The 20,580-nt window shown below is 47.0% G+C and overlaps 1 protein-coding gene across 1 annotated transcript in view; it reads right to left on the bottom strand.

Annotated features, from left to right (window-relative positions):
• The window catches only part of RPGRIP1L (RPGRIP1 like), a 138,651-nt gene that overhangs the window by 90,464 nt on the left and 27,607 nt on the right, over nucleotides 1-20,580 (bottom strand). Inside the window, exons 7-8 of the mRNA XM_019535713.1 lie at nucleotides 9,895-10,041; nucleotides 8,316-8,389 (exon numbers count right to left, since the gene is read on the bottom strand). Coding sequence (XP_019391258.1) covers nucleotides 8,316-8,389; nucleotides 9,895-10,041 — 221 coding nt within the window. The remainder of the gene's footprint in view (nucleotides 1-8,315; nucleotides 8,390-9,894; nucleotides 10,042-20,580) is intronic.

The following is a 20,580-nucleotide window of genomic DNA, read 5'->3' as shown; positions in this document are numbered from 1 at the left end:
ATCAAAAGCTTTTTTGAAGTCAAGATATATGACATCAATCTCTTCTCCCTTGTCCAGGTGATAGGTCACCTGGTCGTAGAAGGAAATGAGACTGGTCAAGCAAGACCTACCTGCAACAAACCCGTGCTGGCTATCTCTCAGGATGTTGGTGTTGACCAGTCCATTAAGGATGGCCTCTTAATGAACTTTTCTAAGATCTTCCCTGGGATAGAAGTCAGGCTGATGGGGCTATAATTAGCCAGATCCACTTTCCTCCCTTTCTTGAAGATAGGCACCACATTGGCCTTCTTCCAGTCTTTGGGCACTACACCAGAGCGCCAGGATTTGGTACCTGCCTTCCATAAACTGAGTCCATATCCTGGCACTGCTGGGTCCTGCTGTACTCCAGTCATTCCTGCCACCTTCTTTGGTCCATGCTGACCCAGTAAGTGGATCCTTGGGCCCTCTCTGGCCCTGTGCTCCTGCCGTGACCCCTTTCCAGGGTACCCACCAGGTTCCCTCACTGGGACTGCTCAAGGGCTCTGGCCTCTTCGGACCAGCTGGGGACTCCACTTTCTGTCTCCCAGGCTTCTCTTCCACTGGGTCTTTTATCCTGGGTCTGGGTGTCTGGCCGACCAATCGGCCCTGGCACACTCTTATAAAGTGTGCACAGGTAGATGCAGGAGCCGTTCCCGGCTCCTCCTGACTCTGCCACTTTTTTTCTTTTGATCTTTTCACTTTTACCAGGATTGGCTCCCGGCATGGCATCCCACTACCTCCCCGTCTCCTCACACTACACTAGCAAATTGCTTGTCAAGGATGAAGGGGGAGGGGGTGGGGGGCAGGTGGGGATGGAGCCCTATATCTAGCCCTGCTCCAGTCCCTGCTGGACCCTGCAGCCCTAGGTCCAGCCATGCTCTGCCCCCCCACTGTGGGTTTGGTCCTGCTCTCCCCCCTTTCCTGCTCTGGCTCTGCTCTACCCCATGGGTCTGGCTCTGCTCTACCCCACCCACTGCTCTGGGTCCAGCCCTGCTCTAGCCCCATCCCCCTATTCTGGGTCTGGCCCCACTCTACCCCCTGCCGCTCTGGATCCAGCCCTAATCTACTCCCTGCATCGTTCCATGTGTGGCCCTGCTTCACACACCCTCCCTGCCACTCTGGGTCTGGCCCCACTCTATGCCCCCACTGTTCCAGGTCTGGCCTCCGCTCCACTCCCCTCCCTGCCACTCCAGGTACAGCTCCACTACCAAGTCCAGTCCTGCTGTTACCCGCTGGGTCCAGCCCAGCTCCACTCCCTAGCCCTGCTCTTCCCCTCCTGCCATTCTGGGTCTGGCCTTGCTCTACGCACCCCCCCACTCTGGGTCCAGCCCTGCTCTAACCCCCCAGCTCCCTACTCTGGGTCCAGCCCTGCTCTACCCCCCACACCACTCTGGGTCCAGCACTGCTGTATCATCAGCAAACTTGGCCAATCTGGTTTTGACACCAGTTTCCAGATTGTTTATGAAGACATTAAAGAGTACAGGGCCAAGAACAGAGCCTTTGGGGATACCACTAGTCACTGAGTGCCATGTTGATTCACTCCCATCAACTATCACTCTCCAGGTCTGACTTTGGAGCCAGTTCTCCAGCCACTGGACTGTGGAGTAGTCGAGGTTGCAGTTGTCCAATTTTTCCATGAGGACATCATGGGACACAAGGTCAAAGGCTTTTTTTAAAGTCCAAATATATGACATCAACCTCTTTCCTTTTGTCCAGGTGACACGTCACCTGGTCACAGAAGGAAATGATGTTGGTCAGGAAAGACCTACCTGCAACAAACCCATGCTGGCTATCCCTCAAAATGTTGTCTTCTGTTAGCCTGTCAAGAATGGTTTTTTTGATAATGTTTTCCAAAATCTTCCCAGGGATTGAGGTCAAACTGATGGCCTGTAGTTTCCTGGGTCTACTTTCCTCCCTTTCTTGAAGATGTGCACCACATGAGCCCTCTTCCAATCTTCAGGTACTCCACCCAAGTGCCATGAGTTCTCCGATATCCTTGCCAGTGGCTGTGTTATGATGTTTGCCAGTACTTTTAGCACCCTTGGGTGCAACTGATATGGACCAGCTAATTTATGGGGGTCTAATCTCTGAAGATGCTCCCTCACAAGATCCACGCCAGTGGTGGGCATATATTCACTTTCACCCTGGTCGTTCCACATCATGGTAGGCAGGGTGGTCCCTTTGCACTGGTGAAAAACTGACACAAAGTAATCATTAAGCAGATTGACTTTTTCCAGGGTGTTGGTAGTCAGCTGCCCCAGCTGATTTAGCAGCGGTCCAATTTTGCCTTTGTTTTTCTTTCAAACTCCTCACATATCTGAAAAAGCACTTTTTATTGGCCTTGATTTGTGTAGCCAGATGGAGTTCAGTTGCAGCCTTGATCTTTCTAGTTCATTTCCTGCAGGTGCATACCAGTGTAGTATATTCCCTATTAGTGGTGTTTCCTCTCCTCCACCCATTATACGCCTCTCTTTTTAGATGTAGGAGTTCCCGGTTGAGCCAAGAGGATTGTTGAGCCCTTTTACCACCTTTCCTATGGGTAGGGATGGACTTGCCTTGTATTTCTAGGGTTGCTTCCTTAAAGAACTCATCATGAACTCCCTTCCCTGTGAAATCATGGCCTCTTAGGGCTTCAAGAACAAGCCTCCTGAGCCTATGAAAGTCAGCTTTCCTAAAGTCAAGGACTACTGTATTGCTGGATGTCTTGCCAGCTTTGCAATAGATAGAGGAAGTGATCACCTCATGGTCACTGTCACCCAGCTTCCCTTGCATTTTTAGGTCACCGATTAGGTCATCCCATATGGCCAGTACCAGGTCCAACAACGCCTTAGCTCTTATCAGCCCATAATCTTCTTGGGACAGGTAGAGCTCATCCACACATACAAGGAAGCTTTCTGACCGATCATATTTAGCCAAGCACTCATCCCATGAGATGTCTAGGTAGTTGAAATCTCCCATGATGGCCATACATGGAGAGTGTGCAGCCTTGGCCAGTTCCCTGGCAAATTCTTGGTCAAGCGCTTGTTCCAGGTTTGGAGGTCTGTAGTAGACTCCTACCATTGTATCCCCTTCACTATGCTCCCCTCCTATTCTAACCCAAACAGTCTCCAGTCGTCCTCCATGGGTGCCGATCTCAGCTTCTACGGACATGTAGCTCTTCTTCACATAAAGGTATGCCCTGACTCCTTTTTTTGGCACAATCTCCCCTGTACAGGGTATAGCCATTTATACTGGTAGCCCAGTCATAGGAGGAGTCCCACCAGGTCTCTGTGATCCCCATGAGATCATAGTAATTTTTGTTTAGGAGGATCAGTTCCTCCTGTTTATTCCCCAAACTCCTAGCATTAGTGTACAGGCACATAAGTGTGCCAGTGGAGGCCCCAGGCTTCCTTGTCCTCATGGAGAAGCTCTGTTCCTGGGCTGGGCTAGGAGTGGGTTCCTTTGAACATTCTAACTTGCTGGTTTTGTGGTTTATGCACAGTAAGCTTGCTCTGGTGGTTGTCTGCCCATCCCCCAGCGATCATAGTTTAAAGCCTGGTTGAGCAAGTCAGCCGTTTTGGCTGAGAAGAGCTTCTTTCCCAGTGGAGGGAGGTGGAGGTGATCTCTTCCCAATGGACCACTGCCTCTCTCTGAAGAACGGACTGTGGTCACAGAGGCCAAAGACTTCACGGTGGCACCAGTGTCGCAGTCTTTTCTTTACTGCCTCAATTTGTCTCTCCCTCCCCTGCCATGACCCATAACTGGAAGGACTGAGGAAAAAACCACCTGTGTCCCCAACCCCATGAGCCCTCCTCCCAGAGCCCTGTAGCCACTCATGACCCTGCTGTGAATGCTCTAAGCCATGCCATTTGTGCCCACATGGATGAAGAGCATAGGGTAGTAGTCAGAGAGCCGGATAAGTTTTAGGATCCTCTCAGCCACGTCGCTGATATGGGTTCCTGATAGGCAGCAGACTTCCCTCATTAAAGGTCGGGGCGTATGACAGGAGTGCCTTTTCTGGAGTCCTTCTATCGGTGACCCCACCCTCCTGTTATGGGCCAACCACCTGCCTTCTCGCCTGCCATGCCTTGATCTTGATTAATTGATGCAATTAAGCGGGAGGCTGCCCATTTTCTGCCCCACTGCTAGGAGGCGCTATCTGCAGCTCCTTTTCCTCTCCTACACCGCAGCCCAAGCCTCACAGATGATACTGACATCGTTTGATCTGGGGCCTTGTTGTAATTTGGCCCTCCCCTTGTCCTCCCTGGGCTTTCCACAGCCCTATCTTGCTCTGTCTCACTCTGCGCCTTCCTGGCGCTCAGGCTTTCGGCAGCCCTGTCTGGCACTGCACCTTCACTGGCCCCCTCTTTCTCGGGCTTCTCACCACCCCCCCTCTCTGGGGCTGGGGTTTCCCACACTGCTGCTGGTCCCCTATGAGGCCTCCTCCATCCCCTAGTAGCCTCACCCAAACCGCTGGTAAAAGCAAACACAAACACAAAGCCCCTAGGCTATAACAAAAATCCAGGCTGCCTGGTTAAAACATAATTCAGTCCCTACCAGGAAATACTTCATCCTATATCAGCATCAGGAGCTGCTCATGTAGTCAGGCCTCTTTTCTTTTCTCCCTCAGGCAGAGCTCCTTCCCCCTTGGCTGCCAGCAGGGAACTGCTCTCCTGGCCTCAGGCCTGGGGTTTATGTGGGGGCCAGGCCCTGCCCCTTTTGGGCAGCTGATTAGGTGCAGGTGTGGCCAATTCCCTTCTTAACTGGTTGTCCCAGCAACCGGCACCTGGGTTCCTACCTCTGCTCTGAGTATAGCAGGAACCTTAGTGTCCTGCTACAGGGTGACAGATTGCTCCCTCTGTCCCCCTCAGGAGGGAGTCATCTACAATGACCACTCTGTGTTTCATCTTAGGGATGATATCTGGTCATGTTTCTTCCTCACTTGCAATAGCTGGCAGCTCTGCAGGCTCTACTGATGCTGAAAGAGGTTTGTACCTGTTGCAGAGATCCGGGCCGGGGGGGTGACCCTGGTACAGTGAGACTTGGGGCTGGAGACAACCTTTGTTCAGTCCCTTGGCTGGACAACATGGGAGTGCCTCTTGGCCTCCCTGGTCTTGGCAGGCTACCTAGGTCACTCTTCTGTCCTGGGGTGAAGCAACTGGCAGCAGGAGTCAATTTCCTGTTTGCCAAACCAGACGGCATGAAGCCCCTGCACCATGGTCTGGATCTTCACTATCTGGGATTCCAGAGACTCCAATATGGAGCAAACCTCATAAGGGGAGGTTGCAGTGCTTCTGATCCCATGTGCCTGGAGTCATGCCAGACAGCCCCCACAGCCAAGAGCCAGGGGCTCCATCTGAATGGAGGCTGGAACCATGGGTTCTGTCTGGGTATAGGCCTCAGAAGTACCAGAGGGGAGGGATCCAGCCACAGGGGGAAAACTTGGGGTGTGATGTGTCCCACCAACCATTGCATCAGTAGTTGTTTGGCTACTAATGTGCCAACTGCTCTGTTGCAGAGCACTCAGGTGCTCTGTGCCTGAGAGCAAAAGAACAACTCGGGGGAGACCGAGTGGCAAGATGGGGGAGGCTCAGCTGCCAGTTGCCTGGGCAGCCAGAGTAACAGGTGCTGGTTGCCAGGACAACTGCTGGGGAGCCAGCTGACAGGAAGGGGCAGGGCCTGGCCCATATAAACCCTGGCAGAAGGCCAAGAGAGCAGTTCCCCTCTGGTAGCCAAGGAAGGAGGAGCTTGGCCAGTGCAGGCAGAAGGGACAACTCTGACTGTGTGAGCATCCCTGGGGCACTGCTGGGGTTGGAGTATTTCCTGGTAGGGACTGAATGTTGTTTGGCAGATGGGTTAGTTTTTACATTATAGCCCAGGGGACTTTGTGTCTTTGAATTTCTTGTTATACCGGAGGACTGGGTGAGGCTATTAGGGGTTTTAGGAGGCCTTATAGGGGCTCCGCAGTAGCATGGGGGCCTGCTGCCAGAGAGGGCATAACATTCAGGTGTATATTGACCCCAGCCCTGGGGTGGGTGGTTACGAGATGCCCCAGGACGGGAGGTTGGGAGACATGCCAGAGAGCGTCTGTGTGGCCTGGAGAGTGGAACAGACCCGAACAACATCAGGTGCATCTGCGAGGCTTGGGCTGCAGTGTAAGGGGAGGAAAGGAGCCACAGATAGTGCCCCAGGCACTGAGACAGAAAATGGAGAGCCTCCCACTTGATTAATATCTTCTAATCAAGCAAGTAACAACAAGGTGTGGCAGATGAGAAGGTGGGTGGTTGGCCCATTATCGGTATTGTGGGGTCACTAGTAGACAGACCCGAAGAGGCACTCCTGTCACATGCTCCTTTGAGGCTTGCTACCTAGGCCCTCAGGCCCTTCCTGTACAAACTCCCACACTAACTTGTGCACTGGGTCTAGAAGCATGCCTGTTTGCACATTCTGTTCATGAGGCTCTGGTTGCATGGCTCCCTAGGGGGCTGGCCAAGTAGGAGGGTTGTGGTACATGGTGGACTATGGGTTGTTTTTTTAATTCAAAAAGTGATCTTCCACCCAAAAAGGTTAGAGACCAAGGGTTTAGATTATGGTTTGTATGGGATGGTTTAGATAAGGATCATCCTGACTCATGCAGCGGGCTTGACTAGATGACCTCTAGAGGTCCCTTCCAGCCCTACTTCTCTAGGTTTTTCTACTCTAGCTCAACATTTGCTAGTCTTCAGAAGAGAATTCAAGATTTACAGTGCCAGACAGAAAATGCACAACAGAGTATGTATCTACAGCCAAGTGATGTAGGCACTCTCCTAGGAGGAAATAATGACTTTCAGTGCCTGCTGATTATTTTCCATTTAGCAGACATATACAGTGTTGAAAGCATGGACCAGAAACCTATCTGGTTAGGGGACTTAGGACTAGGCCTGTGCAAAGCAGCAAGTATTCACTTCAGATTAGGCTGGTTCATAGTGACACTGATTTGATTCGGAGATTCAAGTTACTGTCCTGATTTGATTAGGCCAAATCAGATCCGAAGGTTTGGCACTGCTTTGGAGATTCAGCCATAGACTATACAGGCAGCAGTCCTCACCACGCTGGACACAGTTGCCTCCAGTTGGTAAGTCCACTGGAGTTGGGGGAGGGAGGGATTAGGGCTGGGACAAGCTGCCCAGCTGGGGTGGGGGGCATAGGAGTGCTAGAAGCAGGGACTATGCCCTGCTGCCACTTGCCCAGCCCGGGCGAGGGGAGGGAGAGAAGGGGCAGGATGCAGGTGCGGCTCACTCCAGGTGGAACAGACAAACCCACAGTTGGCGCTGATCACTGAATGGAACTGCCTATAGACTTGCCCGAGTGCCCCCATCTAGCCCCAAGTAAACTGCCTGGGTGTGGCTGAAGCATCTAAGCAGCAGCTGTGATATCCGTGACTCAACAAGACAGGTTCCCTATGTAGCCCATGGTCTTCATTCTCCTTGCCTCACTCCTGAGAGAACTCTGAACCCTGAACTCCCCAAGACCAGGTCATACCCATGACAGACATCTATGAAATTTTAGGCACCTAAATGGTTAGTCAGGGATTTGGTGCTTGTGCTTTTGGCCTTTAGAACTTTCATTCAGTCTAGGTTACATTTTAGGTTCCTAAGAGCTCTGCTGAATGTGGCCAGTTGTTCTCAACTGCTCTCACCAAATGGCTTGCTGCTTTTTCAGCAGAAAAAAATAAATATTGCAAGAACTTTGAAAGTGATTTCAGTTATTACATTTATTTCATAGAATCATAGATATTTTTAGAGGCATCAAAATTGACAAACTATGCAAACACTAAGCCCAAAATTAATTTAAAAGAAACAAATTCTAGGTTCTTCCCCAGGAAAATAACTTCAGAAAATTTCCCATATTTTCTATTTTTCCACACAGACATAAAGCAGAGACTATGATTTCAAATAATAAAAAGTGTATTCTTCACCAAGATTACTCTCATTATGTTTTTGGAAATTGACTGTAATTACTTCAGTTATTTTTACTTATGTAGTGGAGACTGAAACTTGCATTAGATTTATCTTAAGCTTAGACAGCGTGGCTTTTTACCCCCATTTATGTGATCTTAAATGCTCCTGATAAAAGTCTTTATATAAACTACAAGTTTCACCAGCATGAAGGAAACAGTTGAAGGCCTTTGTGTATTATGATGAGAACAGACGCAAAACAGGCATGGGAGCATAACAGCTTCCATATATAGTTATGGAATTGGAAGTATAATATTTTTAGAAGAGTTTTGATAAAAAGAGGGGAGTAAAACTGGTATTAAAAAATAATTGATAATTTACCTGTTATATAGCTTTTCATAGTTTTCCTTCAAAAGATCCCTCTCCTTTTCCAGGTCATTAATTCTTTCCTGCAACTGAAGAAGGAAATTAGAAGTAATAACGGAGGCTGAGGAAGAAATTAAAATAAAATTATAAAGGTAATTAGTTTATAGTATACAGACATTGACAACAAGGCCTTTAGTTGTTGTTTTCATGGAATAACTTAAGTCTCTTAGAAGCTGAAAAACATTTATGCTTACTTGTGCAATATTTTACTGTAAACATAATTTCTTCCAATCAAAATACATATTTTGAAATTTAAAATAGCTTTGATACATGCAACAAACCAAACTCATCATCACATTAAAATCTCCTCTGCTGTAATTAAATCAGCTATCCATCAACATGAAACTTCAAATACCAAACACTTGTAAATAAGAAAAGAGGCCCAGCATGAAGAAGATCCAGAACAAGCAATGATTACAAGGTAAATTAGGCATACAAACAGTATCTAAGTGGTTAAATGCAATCCTATTCTACCCTGATTCAGTCCATGAAAACTGCTAATGCAAAGGTGGATGGGTCCTCCTCCTTTTTGTCAGGGTAAAATAAGATCTCTTTAAATGCCATTTAGAAAGCAGAATAGAATCCAGGGAATCAAGGGTGCAGACAGAAGTACAGACTCCCCACTTTAACTGAGAACACTTTGAAGGAAACATTCTGAGTTACAATGATCCCCCAGACCAAACAGAAGTTCACTGTTGGTTCCAAGGAGAAAGGGAATCTGGCTGCTGACTGGGAGCCTGCAATACACAAACTCCCCCCAGAAGTGGTGCAAGCACCTCCTCTGGACTTCTTTAGAAAACAGGTGGAAATATTTCTTGCTGAGGTCACTCAATCCCAGCTGACTTTCTGCCAATGGTGGGGAGGCTGGACCCAATGATCTCATGAGATCCCTTCCAGCCCCTAATGTCTATGAAATCTATGAACACATTTCCTCTCTCTCAGCCTGTCTGCTTCAGAATGGGAGTGGGGGGAAAGGGAGGAGAGAGCTCATTCTAGGGGCTCCTCAGCTGGCACTGGAGGGTCAGGTGGGTGAATGGGAGTCCACTCACTTTTACTGGAGCTTCCCCTTCCCACATGCCCCACCCTCCCATGGGGCTAAAAAAAACCCACAGACTGAACTTCTTCCACTCCCTTTCCCCCTCCCATTCTGAAAACAGCCTGAGGCTTGGAGATAGAGTGTCTTCTGTAACTTCTGTCTGCACTGTTTTGAAATGTCTTTATCTGACCCTTCATGCAATGAGGGTTCAGATTTTCACCTGACTGGCCATTTTTAAAGCAGTCTGCAGCCATGCACTTGTGTTTCATTATGGCTATAGACTGCTTTCTGTGAACAGGTCGGGCAAAAGTTGTCACTTCTGTCTGCACCCCAAATGTTAAACAAGAGCCCCACTCTTACTTAACAAATAGGTAAAGGAGCAGCAATTTTAACAGCAAAATTCAGGTGATGTTTTCCATTAAATTCTAATTTGCATTCTAGATAATGCCAAAGACAGACTTTAATGTAGCATGATGCCTGAAACACTTGAAGTCTTACCTCTTCTATCCTACATTTTGAAAAAGTCATTGACCTTACTTCTTTTTCAAGTTGGAAGCACTTTAAACGTTGTTCTTTAAGCTGTAGATTAAGCTGATCTCCATTTGCCATTAAAGCATCATGGCTGGCCTTAAGTTTCCTTTGATTCTATCAAAAAGAAAAGAGAAAAAATGTTACCATTTCAGTAACATAATGGTGACGATCCCTGATATGTATAGTATGTATTCAAACAGGGGTTGTTGATATGTCATAACCAACATGTAATGTATATTCTCAATTCAGTCAACAGGAGACCCTCTTGTACCAAATTTGACTCATTGCAGATACTGAAAAATTGGCAGGCAGAAAGGCAGCATTTTCCCTCTTTTCTCAATATTAAACCATCATAGTCTACTTATGATGAGAAGGACCAAGAAATACAAATGTATTTGTTAGGCAATTAAAAGATTTTGTTGTGGTTACAGTAGTTAGATGAACTGACCAAAACACTGCAGTAGCAAACAAAACTGAAGGCTAACCACAGCTATGCTAACTGCCTAATTTGCCAGAGCTTGGCTCATTCACAGTTTTAGATATTTAATTATTTTACATTACTAATTCAATATGTTAGTAATGTATAATTAACTTTGTTGGATTACATTAAGTACACTTCCACCACATTTAATATTAACAGGGGATATCAGAATTCACACTTCCATCCAAAAGGATCACACCCTCTACATTTCAGCACTTTAACAATACCTTATTTATTATGAAAAAAAATTATTCTAAAGTACATTCAAACAATTATGCCTTTTAGACTGTTTTGTCAAGATCAGGCTGCTATTTAATATAGTCTAAACTCACACAAGTAACTTTGATTTAAATGGGAGTTTTAAAAAGCCCGAAATGGAATCAGTCCACTCTAAACTAGGCTGCTTACAGAAAACTGCATAGACTGGTAGCAAACAGAACACACACTTGCCCTTTGAACAGGAGGACAAATTTTAGACTAGGTTCCCCCATTTTTAAAACAGTCTGTGTGTGCCGAACTTTCTGTTCTGTTATTAGTTCAGATGGGTTTCTAATCGCTTATACGAGTGCAAGTGTAAAGTCTGTACCTGGCCTTATTGATAATTTTGAACAGAACAAATTTGACTTGACATTTTTTAGAACCCTATGCCATATGATATTTCTAAAAGGAGTCTAAGACACAAGCTAACAGAAAACTATACAATTTCCTTCAGTCTTTTCTGAGAAGCTTGAGTGTATCACTACTCCTCTAAAATGCCTTTTTGGAAAGAAGCCACCTATTTACCTTTAGCTGCTGCTTAGCTGTTTTTATCCACAAACCCACCCCCCCCAACTTATTTCAAAGAGTAAATGCATTAGAGACTCTCATGTCACAGAAAATGAATAATAAATAAAACATATTACCTATTACCTTATATTATGTATTTCCAGTATTTGACTTCCTCTTCAAGCTCTCATCTTGCCCTACCCACGCCTCCAAACATGACTTAATTATCTTCTTCAAAAAGAAAATGGATGGAATCTACTTAAACATCTTTCACCTCACCTCTTCTCTCACTCTTTCTTCAAACTCCACTGCTCTTCTTCTTTAATATCAACCACTATCTCTAACCTTTCCATGAGCCTCAACAATCCCATTAATTCCCTTACCACCTCCTTACATTCAATGTCTCTTCATTTATCCTCTCTCTTGCTTTGGTGCTCAACTTGTCTGTCACCAGGAACAATGGGCACAAGCTGAGGGAGGATAGGTTCAGGTTAGGTATTAGGAAGAACTACTTCACTGTAAGGGTGGCCAGAGCCTGGAATAGGCTTCCCAGAGAGGTGGTGCTCTCACCTTCCCTGGAAACCTTCAAGAGGAGACTGGATAGGCACCTGGCTGGGGTCTTATGGCCCCTCCCACCCCCAGTGCTCATTCCTGCCCATGGCAGGCTGTCGGACTTGATGATCTGTCTAGGTCCCTTCCAACTCATTGATTCTATGACTCTCATCAGCCTTTGGTTCCTTCCCCTTCAACATATGCCTGTCCTGTTCTCTTATCCTTACAAACACAATATTGGAAACTACAGTTGCTTACAGACGTGGGGAAAAAAAACCCAAAACAGCTCAATGCACCCCTGCGCTGAGTGCAGTGCATGCTCAGAAAAGGCATCACATTAAATTTGACTTGGCCCACCTAATGTCTGAACCAAATTTGACTTGGCCCACCTAGTTTGAACCAGTTCACAAGTGGAGAGATCTGGGGTTGCTTCTCAACTGGCTGCCAGGAGTACACCAACTAAAAGAGCTGGAAAACTCCTGGGACAGACATTCACAAAATGCAGACACATGCCTGCAGTCGCTCAGGCCAGAAGCCAGGTGGGGTGCTAGAGCAGCCCTCAGCTTCAGGGAAGCTGTGCTGGGGGTGTGTGGCCAGCCCAGGTACTAGTTTGGAGTGAACTGGTCAGGGAGGATTTAAATTTCCCCCTCCCTGTTCCATGGGCTGGAACTGGGGTCTCCTGGGCACTCCCCTTGCTGTGGCAGCAGCAGGGCCAGGGCCAGATGTCAGCTGGCATGCCCCCCTGAGGCAGAGAGGGGGGTTATTCCACCTTCTACCTCCAGGGGACCACAGCCAAGGTCTGCTCTCCCAGGCTGCCATCCACTGCTTCCTGCATGGGAGGAGTGGCAGTATAAACTCTTTCTCTGCCCTTCCCCTGATGCTGGAGGAAGGGGGTAATAACCCCGCCCTATGCCCAGTGCATGAAGTTTTTGCTCCAGTTTTCCACCCCACTCCCCTGCACCAGGCAGGCAGTGGGTGGAAAACAGATGAAGCTGGAGCCAGAGCTCCAGGCACTGGGCAGAAGCCACAGGGCTGAAGCTCCCCCCACCCTGAGTGCTGCTGTGCAGAGGGACAAGAGCCTCAGCTGGAAGTGGATGGATGAAAGCAGCCCTGCTGAGCCCAGCCAACACAGAGCTTTCCCTCCCCTGCAGCAGCTATTCCCCTTCCCCCTTCTGCTTCTGTCATACAGCTCTGAGCAGGGCAGGGGGTATGGGTGTGGTAGTAGCTTTAGCCCAGCAGTTTCTGCTCAGAGCATAGAGCTTTGGCTGCAGCTCCAGCTTCAGCTGCTTTCCACCCACTCCCCACACAGGCTGAGGAAGGCAGATAGAACTGGAGCTGGAGCCAGAGCTCCATGGTCTGGGCTGAAGCAATACCCTGCCTTCACTTCCAGAAGCAGCATGGCAGGGGCAGGAGAGGGAGGAGGAGTAGCTGCTAGAGGAGAAGAGAAGCTGGCTGGGCTCAGCATGGCTGTTCTCTTACCCTCACTTTAACTGCGGCTCCTGCTCTTGCTCCACCATGCAGCCAGAGCTGGAGCCATAGCTCTGGGCAGAAGCAGTGGGGCTGCAACTTCTAGCCACGCACCCAGCCACCCAGAGGCAGCAGCAGCAGCTGGAGATGAGGTATGCAAAAGAGTCCTGCTGGCCCCAGCCACCACACAGACTGTGGGGCAGGTGCTGCACACGATGGAGGCCCAGCGGGGGCTGCAAGCCCCCACAGCAGGCTGCTGCTGGGCTCTGGGCCCACCATGTCTCTGAGTCAGCCCGAGTACCCTGCTGTTCAGCCAGTTGTCACCCAGGGCCCCTAGCCTGAGCCAAGGGCCTGGCCCTCGTGGGTTGGCCCAGCTCAGCCCCACAGCCCTCACTCCATAGCTGATGCTGAGGCAGGTGGATGGCAGTGCCCCTGTCCCTGCCCCTGGAGTGGGAAGAGGGACAAATGCCTGATGGGTTGTTACAGGCAGATCTCAGCTGTGGTGCCCCAGTGGGAGAGGGGAATAAACCCCTTCTCTGTTGGTGTCTGGCTACCCTCCTGCCCCCAACTAGAGAGTGCAGAGGGGCAGGGCCAGCCCATGCTTTCTGGAGCAGAGAGTGCAGCCTAGCCCAGGAGCATGCTGGGGGGACTCTGGTTTAACTTAAACCAGGAAGGGATCTGGGACAGATATTGCATAACCTGGTTTAACCCAAATCAGTTAAGTCTGATACTACATTCAATCAGGTTTATCTTAAACCAGTTTCATCCATTTTGAAACTAGTTTATGTGCACCGAACATCTGTTCTGTTACAGGTTTAAGCCAGTTTCTTATCACTTAAATTGGTTTATGAGCAAACTGAGTAGCTGTGATGTGGATTTTTTCACATTAAGGTATGCGGAAAACTGGCTTATGGGACGCATCCAGGGAGTGGTGGTGGATGGGTCGGTTTCTCCCTGGAGGGATGTGGACAGTGGTGTCCCCCAAGGCTCTGTCCTTGAATATTTTCATCAGCGATTTGGATGAAGGTGTTGAAAGCACCTTGTCCAAATTCACAGATACTAAATACACTGGGGGGAAGGGGGCGAGTGAATTCAGGCAGATTTGGACACACTGGGGAAGTGGGCAGATCAGAATAGGATGCAATTCAACAGGGATAAATGCAAGGTGTTGCACCTGGAGAGAAACAAATCTCTAACACACCTATAGACTGGGGGGTACCATTCTGAGTACCACAACAGTGGAAAGAGATCTCGGAGTCCTGGCTGACACAAAAACGAACATGAGTTGCCAGTGTGACAAAGTAATAAGCAAGGCTAACCTCACTCTTTCTTGTATCAGTAGGAATATCATGAGCAGGTCTAGGGAAGTGATAATTCCCCTCTATGCAGCATTGGTGAGGCTGCAGATGGAGTACTGCATCCAGTTTTGGGTGCCACACTTCAAAAGGGATGTGGATAACCTTGAGAGGGTTCAGAGAAGGGCTACTCGCATGGTTGAGGACCTACAGGTAAGACCCTATGAAGACAGACTGAAGGATCTGAATCTCTTCAGCCTCCATAAGAGAAGGCTGAGAGGTGATCTTGTACCTGCCTACAAACTCATCGGGGGGGAGGGGAAGCAGCAGGAAATAGGGGACACTCTGTTTACCAGGGCACCTCTTGGGGTTACCAGAAGTAACGGCCACAAACTTAAGGAGAATAGATTTAGATTGGACATAAGGAAGAAATTCTTTATGGTAAGGGGTGCCAAAATATGAAATGGGCTTCCAAGGGAGGTGGTGCTTTCCCCTACCCTGGAGATGTACAAGAGGAGATTAGACAGGCATCTGGCTGGGGCTACCTAACCCCAGTGCTCTTTCCTGCCAGGAGCAGGGGTTTGGATCTGATGATCCCTTCCCACTGTAGAAAGCTATGAAATCTATGTGTAATGTCTGTCCTTAGCCAATACCTTAGGTAAAATTCTGTTCCCACAGGGGTCAATTGGAGAGTTGTCACTGACTTCAAAAGGACCAAGATTTCACCATCTGTTATTTTTTCTGGGTTTTTTTGTACAGGTGCACCATGTTGGTCCCATATTGGATTGGCACCAATATGAGGAAAATTGAGAGTATCAGCAATTGGCTTTTTTCTTTGTCTGGTGTGGCTGACAATGTGGCCAAAAAATGCTGCATGCATGTGCGCAGCTGCAGCATGCATGCGGCCAGGAGTGCAGGCCAGCAGTGTGGCAAGCAGCTGGGTGCAGCTGGTAAGTCTGTCATGGGGGAAGGGGTTAGGGAAAAAAGAGGAGAGGAGCGAGGGTGGGGGAATGGGCGTGGGGGGCAGATTGAGGCTCCTGTGGTGAGGAAGTGGGGCTGACATGGGTGCTGAGGCAGTGACTGCCCAGCCATGGTGGGGCACAGGATGGAGCTGTGGCTCTTTCGGGAGGTATGGGGGGTGGCATTCCCACTGCTGTGCACACCCCAAGAGTACATGGGGAGCCTGTGCACCTGGATCTGCATGCGGGGCAGGGCAGGCTGCTGCTGTGGGCTGGGGCTGGGGCTGGACTGGGCTCTTCTTAGTGGGGGGCCTGGGTCAGGCTGCACTCTGGGCAGGCAGCGGCAGTGCTGGGAGGGGGTATTTGGAGGGCTGCAGCCACCCTAAAATTCACTGTAGCCCCCACATTGCCCCCCCTCCCAGCACTGCCACCACCCACCCTGAGCACAACCCGGTGCAGCCCCTCCTCCAGGAAGAGCCTGGCACAGCCCTGGCCCCATCCTACAGTGGCAGCCCACCCTCACCCTGTGCACAGATCCAGGGCCACACATTCCTTCCTGGGGTGCGTGCTGCCACCCTCACTCCTTGCGTACCCCCAGATGAGCCATGGCTCCATCCTGTGCCCTACCCTGGCTGGGCAGCACCTGTCCCAGCATCAGCCCCACTCCCTCCTTCATAACGGGGACCTCAATGTGCCCCCCCCACCCCTTCCCTCCCCTCTACTCCTTCCCCAACAAGAGACTTACCAGCTGGACGCTGGTTTCCAGGCTGCAGGGCTGCACATTGGAATGGTATTGGCCAATATGGCTCCTTAAAAAAAAAAAATCGGACATCAGTATCACCCCCACAAGTCTCTACTGGTGCACTCCTAGCTTTTTGTTTGCTTGTTTAAGATACCAATCTTCTCATTTTCCTTCTACATCTGGCTAGGAACTTTCTGACTAAGTCTGTTTCAATGCCTTACCAATGGCAATCTTGAGAGGTTGTTGAACCTGCATCTCTTGACATTTTGAGGAACAGGTTGGACAGACCCTTGGCTAGGATGGTTTAGTCAGGGATGATCCTGCCTTGAGCAGACGGCTGAACTAAATGGCCTTATGAGCTCCCTCTAAGCCCTATTTTCCTATGACGCTATTCTTTCAGCATCTTTCATTGGATTGTACTTTTACCCTGTCTTTCACTTCTGGGAGAGTTCCCTTTGGCTCTTCTCTTGTTTCTTTGCTCTTTTTGTTTCATGCTCCATCTCTACACAATACGTAGGTTGGATTTCACTGCTATCTGGCATATTTCTCCTTTGGAGAATGTGCCCAAATGAAAAAAAAGGACAAAGAGCCTAACTCTGATCATTCACAAGATAGTGGTAAATCAAGAGTAACTCTTCTGTGGTCAGTGGTGTTTGCTAGTAGATAAGCACCCAGAAAATAAGGGTAACATAATCACATCTGCTTTTCATTACAGCTTTAGAATTCATGGTTTCCTGGGTGTGAAATCAGAATCAACTCCACAGAACCATTATTCAGAATGGTTCTGTATTCAGAATGACCGTGATAATTTGGAGAAATGGTCCAAAATCAATTGAATAAAATTGTACAAGTGCAAAATCCTGCACTTAGAATGGAATGATTGCATAGACAAATACAGATTGGGGAATGATTGGCTAGACTGCAGTACTACAGAAAAGGACCTAAGTGTTACAGTGAACAGTAATATGAATCAACAGTGTACTCTTGTTGCAAAAAATGAGAATAGCATACTAAGTTGTACTAATAGAAGTGTTACTTGCAAATCAAGGAAAGTGATCCTTCCATTCTGTTTGTCACTGGCTGCTCATTCACTAGTAGACTGTATCCAGTTTTGGACTCCTCACTTCAAGAAAGGTGTGGACAGATTTGAAAGTGTCCAACAGAAAGCAACAGAAATGATTAGAGGTTTGGGAAGCATGACTAACAAGGAAAGGCTGAAAGTGCTTGGATTATTTAGTATAGAGAAAAAAAATACTGAGGAAGGATGTGATAACAGTCATCAAACTCCTACAGGGCAATAATAGAGAGGAAGGAGATAGACTATCCTGTGGTCACTGGGGACAGGATTAGAAGCAATGGCCTTAAACTGAATCAGAGGAAATTTAGGTTGGAGATGTGGAAGAATGTTCTTACTATAAGAAAGTATTCCAATACTAACAAACATTGGAACAGCAAACTCCGAGAGGTAGAATCTCTACTCTTAGAAATTTTCAAGAGCAGGTTAGACAAGCATTTAATTGAAATGATTTAATCAGAGATGAAGGAAATGAAGTCGGTTGTCATGATTTGTTCTCAACAAACCTAAGTTGCTTGCTAACAATCACCTGTCTTCCTCCACATGTTTATGATACTATTTTAATAATTAACTTTCATGTTATTGAATTTAGAAATACTAGTCTCTGATTCTCTGCTCCTTCTTTTTCTATTTTTTTGATGATAGGTGCCATGTTAATTTTTCTCTCGTCCTCTGGAACCTTGGCCGTCATCCATGACTTTGTAAATATTTTTGCTAGTTGTTCCAAAATATCTACTCCAGGTTACATTTTGTTAAGGTCTTCATTCACTTTTCTCAGGATCTCTCTGACTGTCTTTATTGTGATCAGTCTTTTTCCCCTTTTTATACATTTATTTTTATTGTGAAAACTAAGGAAAAGTAGTTACTGCACAAGCTTTGCTTAGTTCAACTCAGAGCACTGGATCCATACTTTCCTTGGGTTTACTTTTTTTGGTCTAACCTATTTGTAGAAAACCTTCTTGTGGTCTTTAACATCCTTTGCCAGTTACGGCTCATTTTTCTCCCTTGCTTTCCTGATTTTTGTCTTTCTATGTTTTTTCATTATTTCATGTTATGCTTTCATTGTTACTTGTCCTTCATTCTACTGCTTATATATTTCTCTTTTGATTCGTAGGTAGTTATAAGGCTTGTTGTGTAGTCATGTAGGTCTCCTGCGTTTCCTCTTATCTTCCTACTTTGTGGAAAAGGCTCGTCTTTGAGCCTCTAATACAATGCCCTTCAGGACCTCTTTATCTTTCAATCTGTCTACCAATGGAATCTCTGTCAGTCAAACATTTGCCTGTTTCAACTCCAGGATCCTTGTTCTGCTATTCCAATACATCCTTTTCTTAGAACTGTGAATTTTATCATATTATGTTCACTTCCTCCAAAGTTTTCAGTCACTTCAAATCCTCAGCCACTTCCTTTTTATTCATCAGAACAAGATCCAAAATGATTTCTCTGGTTGCATGCTTAAATTTCTGAAACAGAAAGTGGTCTTCTACATTGATTAAAACCTTGTTGGACATTCCAGATTTTGCTGTATTTCTTTTCTAAAAGCTACCAGGGAAGCTGAAAATCTCATGACTTTCAGATGTTTTCAGTACCTGCTTGAAGAATGCCACATATGACATAATATTACTAGTGTACTTTTCTCTCTCTATCATCATGTAGATACAGTGAGTAGACAGACTGCTTTCTTTTTCTCAGACTTCAGAAAAAACATATATATTCCTAAAACAGAAAGTGCTACCACTTCCTTTTTTCTTCAATCCGATCCTACTGGAACACGGTACCTCCCTCCAATATAGGGAGTGAGCTCAATGAGTTTCTCTAATGCTTATTACAGATACTATAAATTTCATAAACGATATAATTCCTAAGGTGAGTTCATGAGTCCTTCATAAAGCCAACTTTATTATACTTCATTAATAATAAAGCCCCCCAGCTTTTATCTGTATGATAAGGAGAACATATAGCATACCACTATTTAGTGCAGGATCTTAGGCTTTCACTGTCCCATGGTTAAATATTTTTTCTGCTGGCCCAAATTGAAAAGGAAAATGGGCAAGTAATATTTATATTTTAATCAGTGGAAAGTGAAAATGAATTATAATACATGTCAATATTCATGAAAACATCCATATATATTTGGATAAACATATGTAAATACTGAATGAAGCTACCTATCCATGTGTGTCACTTGTTATTTAAAACTAGAACTTTTGTACTGCGTTTCTATTATTAGTTACATGTATAAGAGAGACGAGGATTTTTTTTGGTGATGTCTTTTGCTGGATCAGCTGTATATTTAGGAGGTACGTTAGACAAGCTTTTGGGCACAAGTTGCCTTTAAACAATTAGTCCAATAAAGAATATCACCAAATTCCTAGACTATCACAGCTAGAATAACACTCCAACCCAAAAGTCATCATGAAAGAATCCAAATAATATAAAACAGGGGTGGGCAAAAGGGTGGATCCAGCCAGTGGCTGGACACCATTTCCCAGCAGCTCCTGGCTGTGCGGCTCCTGGCCAGTCTCCAAGGAGACTGTCCAGGCAGGAGCCAAGCAAGCAAGGAGAGCGGCTGGACAGGAAACTGCTCCAGGGCCAGGATCTTGGGCCACTGACAGCATGTGACTGCAGCAAAGCTGTGATCCGTGCACTGCACACCCCTGCCTGCAGAACCCGCGTTTGTGCTCCTGGCCTCCTTTAGATCCAGGGGTCTCTCTGGACCAGCCCACCTGTCTTGCTCCTGGGTATAACCCTATCCCAGCTGCCTGGCTTCGTGCCCTGCTCGCATGGGTCCCATCCCTGATGGGGGGTATGGGGCAGACGGGATAGGATGCCTGGGCAGCAAGGCTGGATCCAGTGACAGCAGCCAGAATGAGCTGCTACTGCAGGGACTGCTGGGAAATGTAGTCTGTCACAGGCCCAATGCAGCCCGTGGGCTGGATTTTGCCACCCCAGTATAAAACTCATCCAGCTGAGAAATCCACATTCATCTGGAATGTGAAATGTCTCCAAGTGTCAGTTTGAATTTTAAGCATGTGTTTCTGTTCAAATTTTGCCAGCAGGGAAGCACAAGTTCTTCAAGCTTACTGTAAATCACAAAAATGATTTAGAATAAAACACTTTAACATTCTCTATTTTAAGCACATAAGCTATGTAAAACCTCTCTCTCCTCAAACGTATAAGTCATAATGTCTGTGAAAGGGATCAAACCAACTTAGAGAGATACTCAAAGGAGAGCCAAGAACTGCTTGGGCAATGATGATGACAATACTAGACTGTGAAACACAACAAAACAAGGCATCAGAAGAAAGCAGCTCTAAAAG

Source organism: Crocodylus porosus, unplaced genomic scaffold, assembly GCF_001723895.1.
Source record: "Crocodylus porosus isolate Cpor-Errol unplaced genomic scaffold, CroPor_comp1, whole genome shotgun sequence".
In the NCBI taxonomy this organism is placed as follows: Eukaryota; Metazoa; Chordata; order Crocodylia; family Crocodylidae; genus Crocodylus; species Crocodylus porosus.
This window is presented reverse-complemented; position numbering and strand designations above follow the sequence as displayed.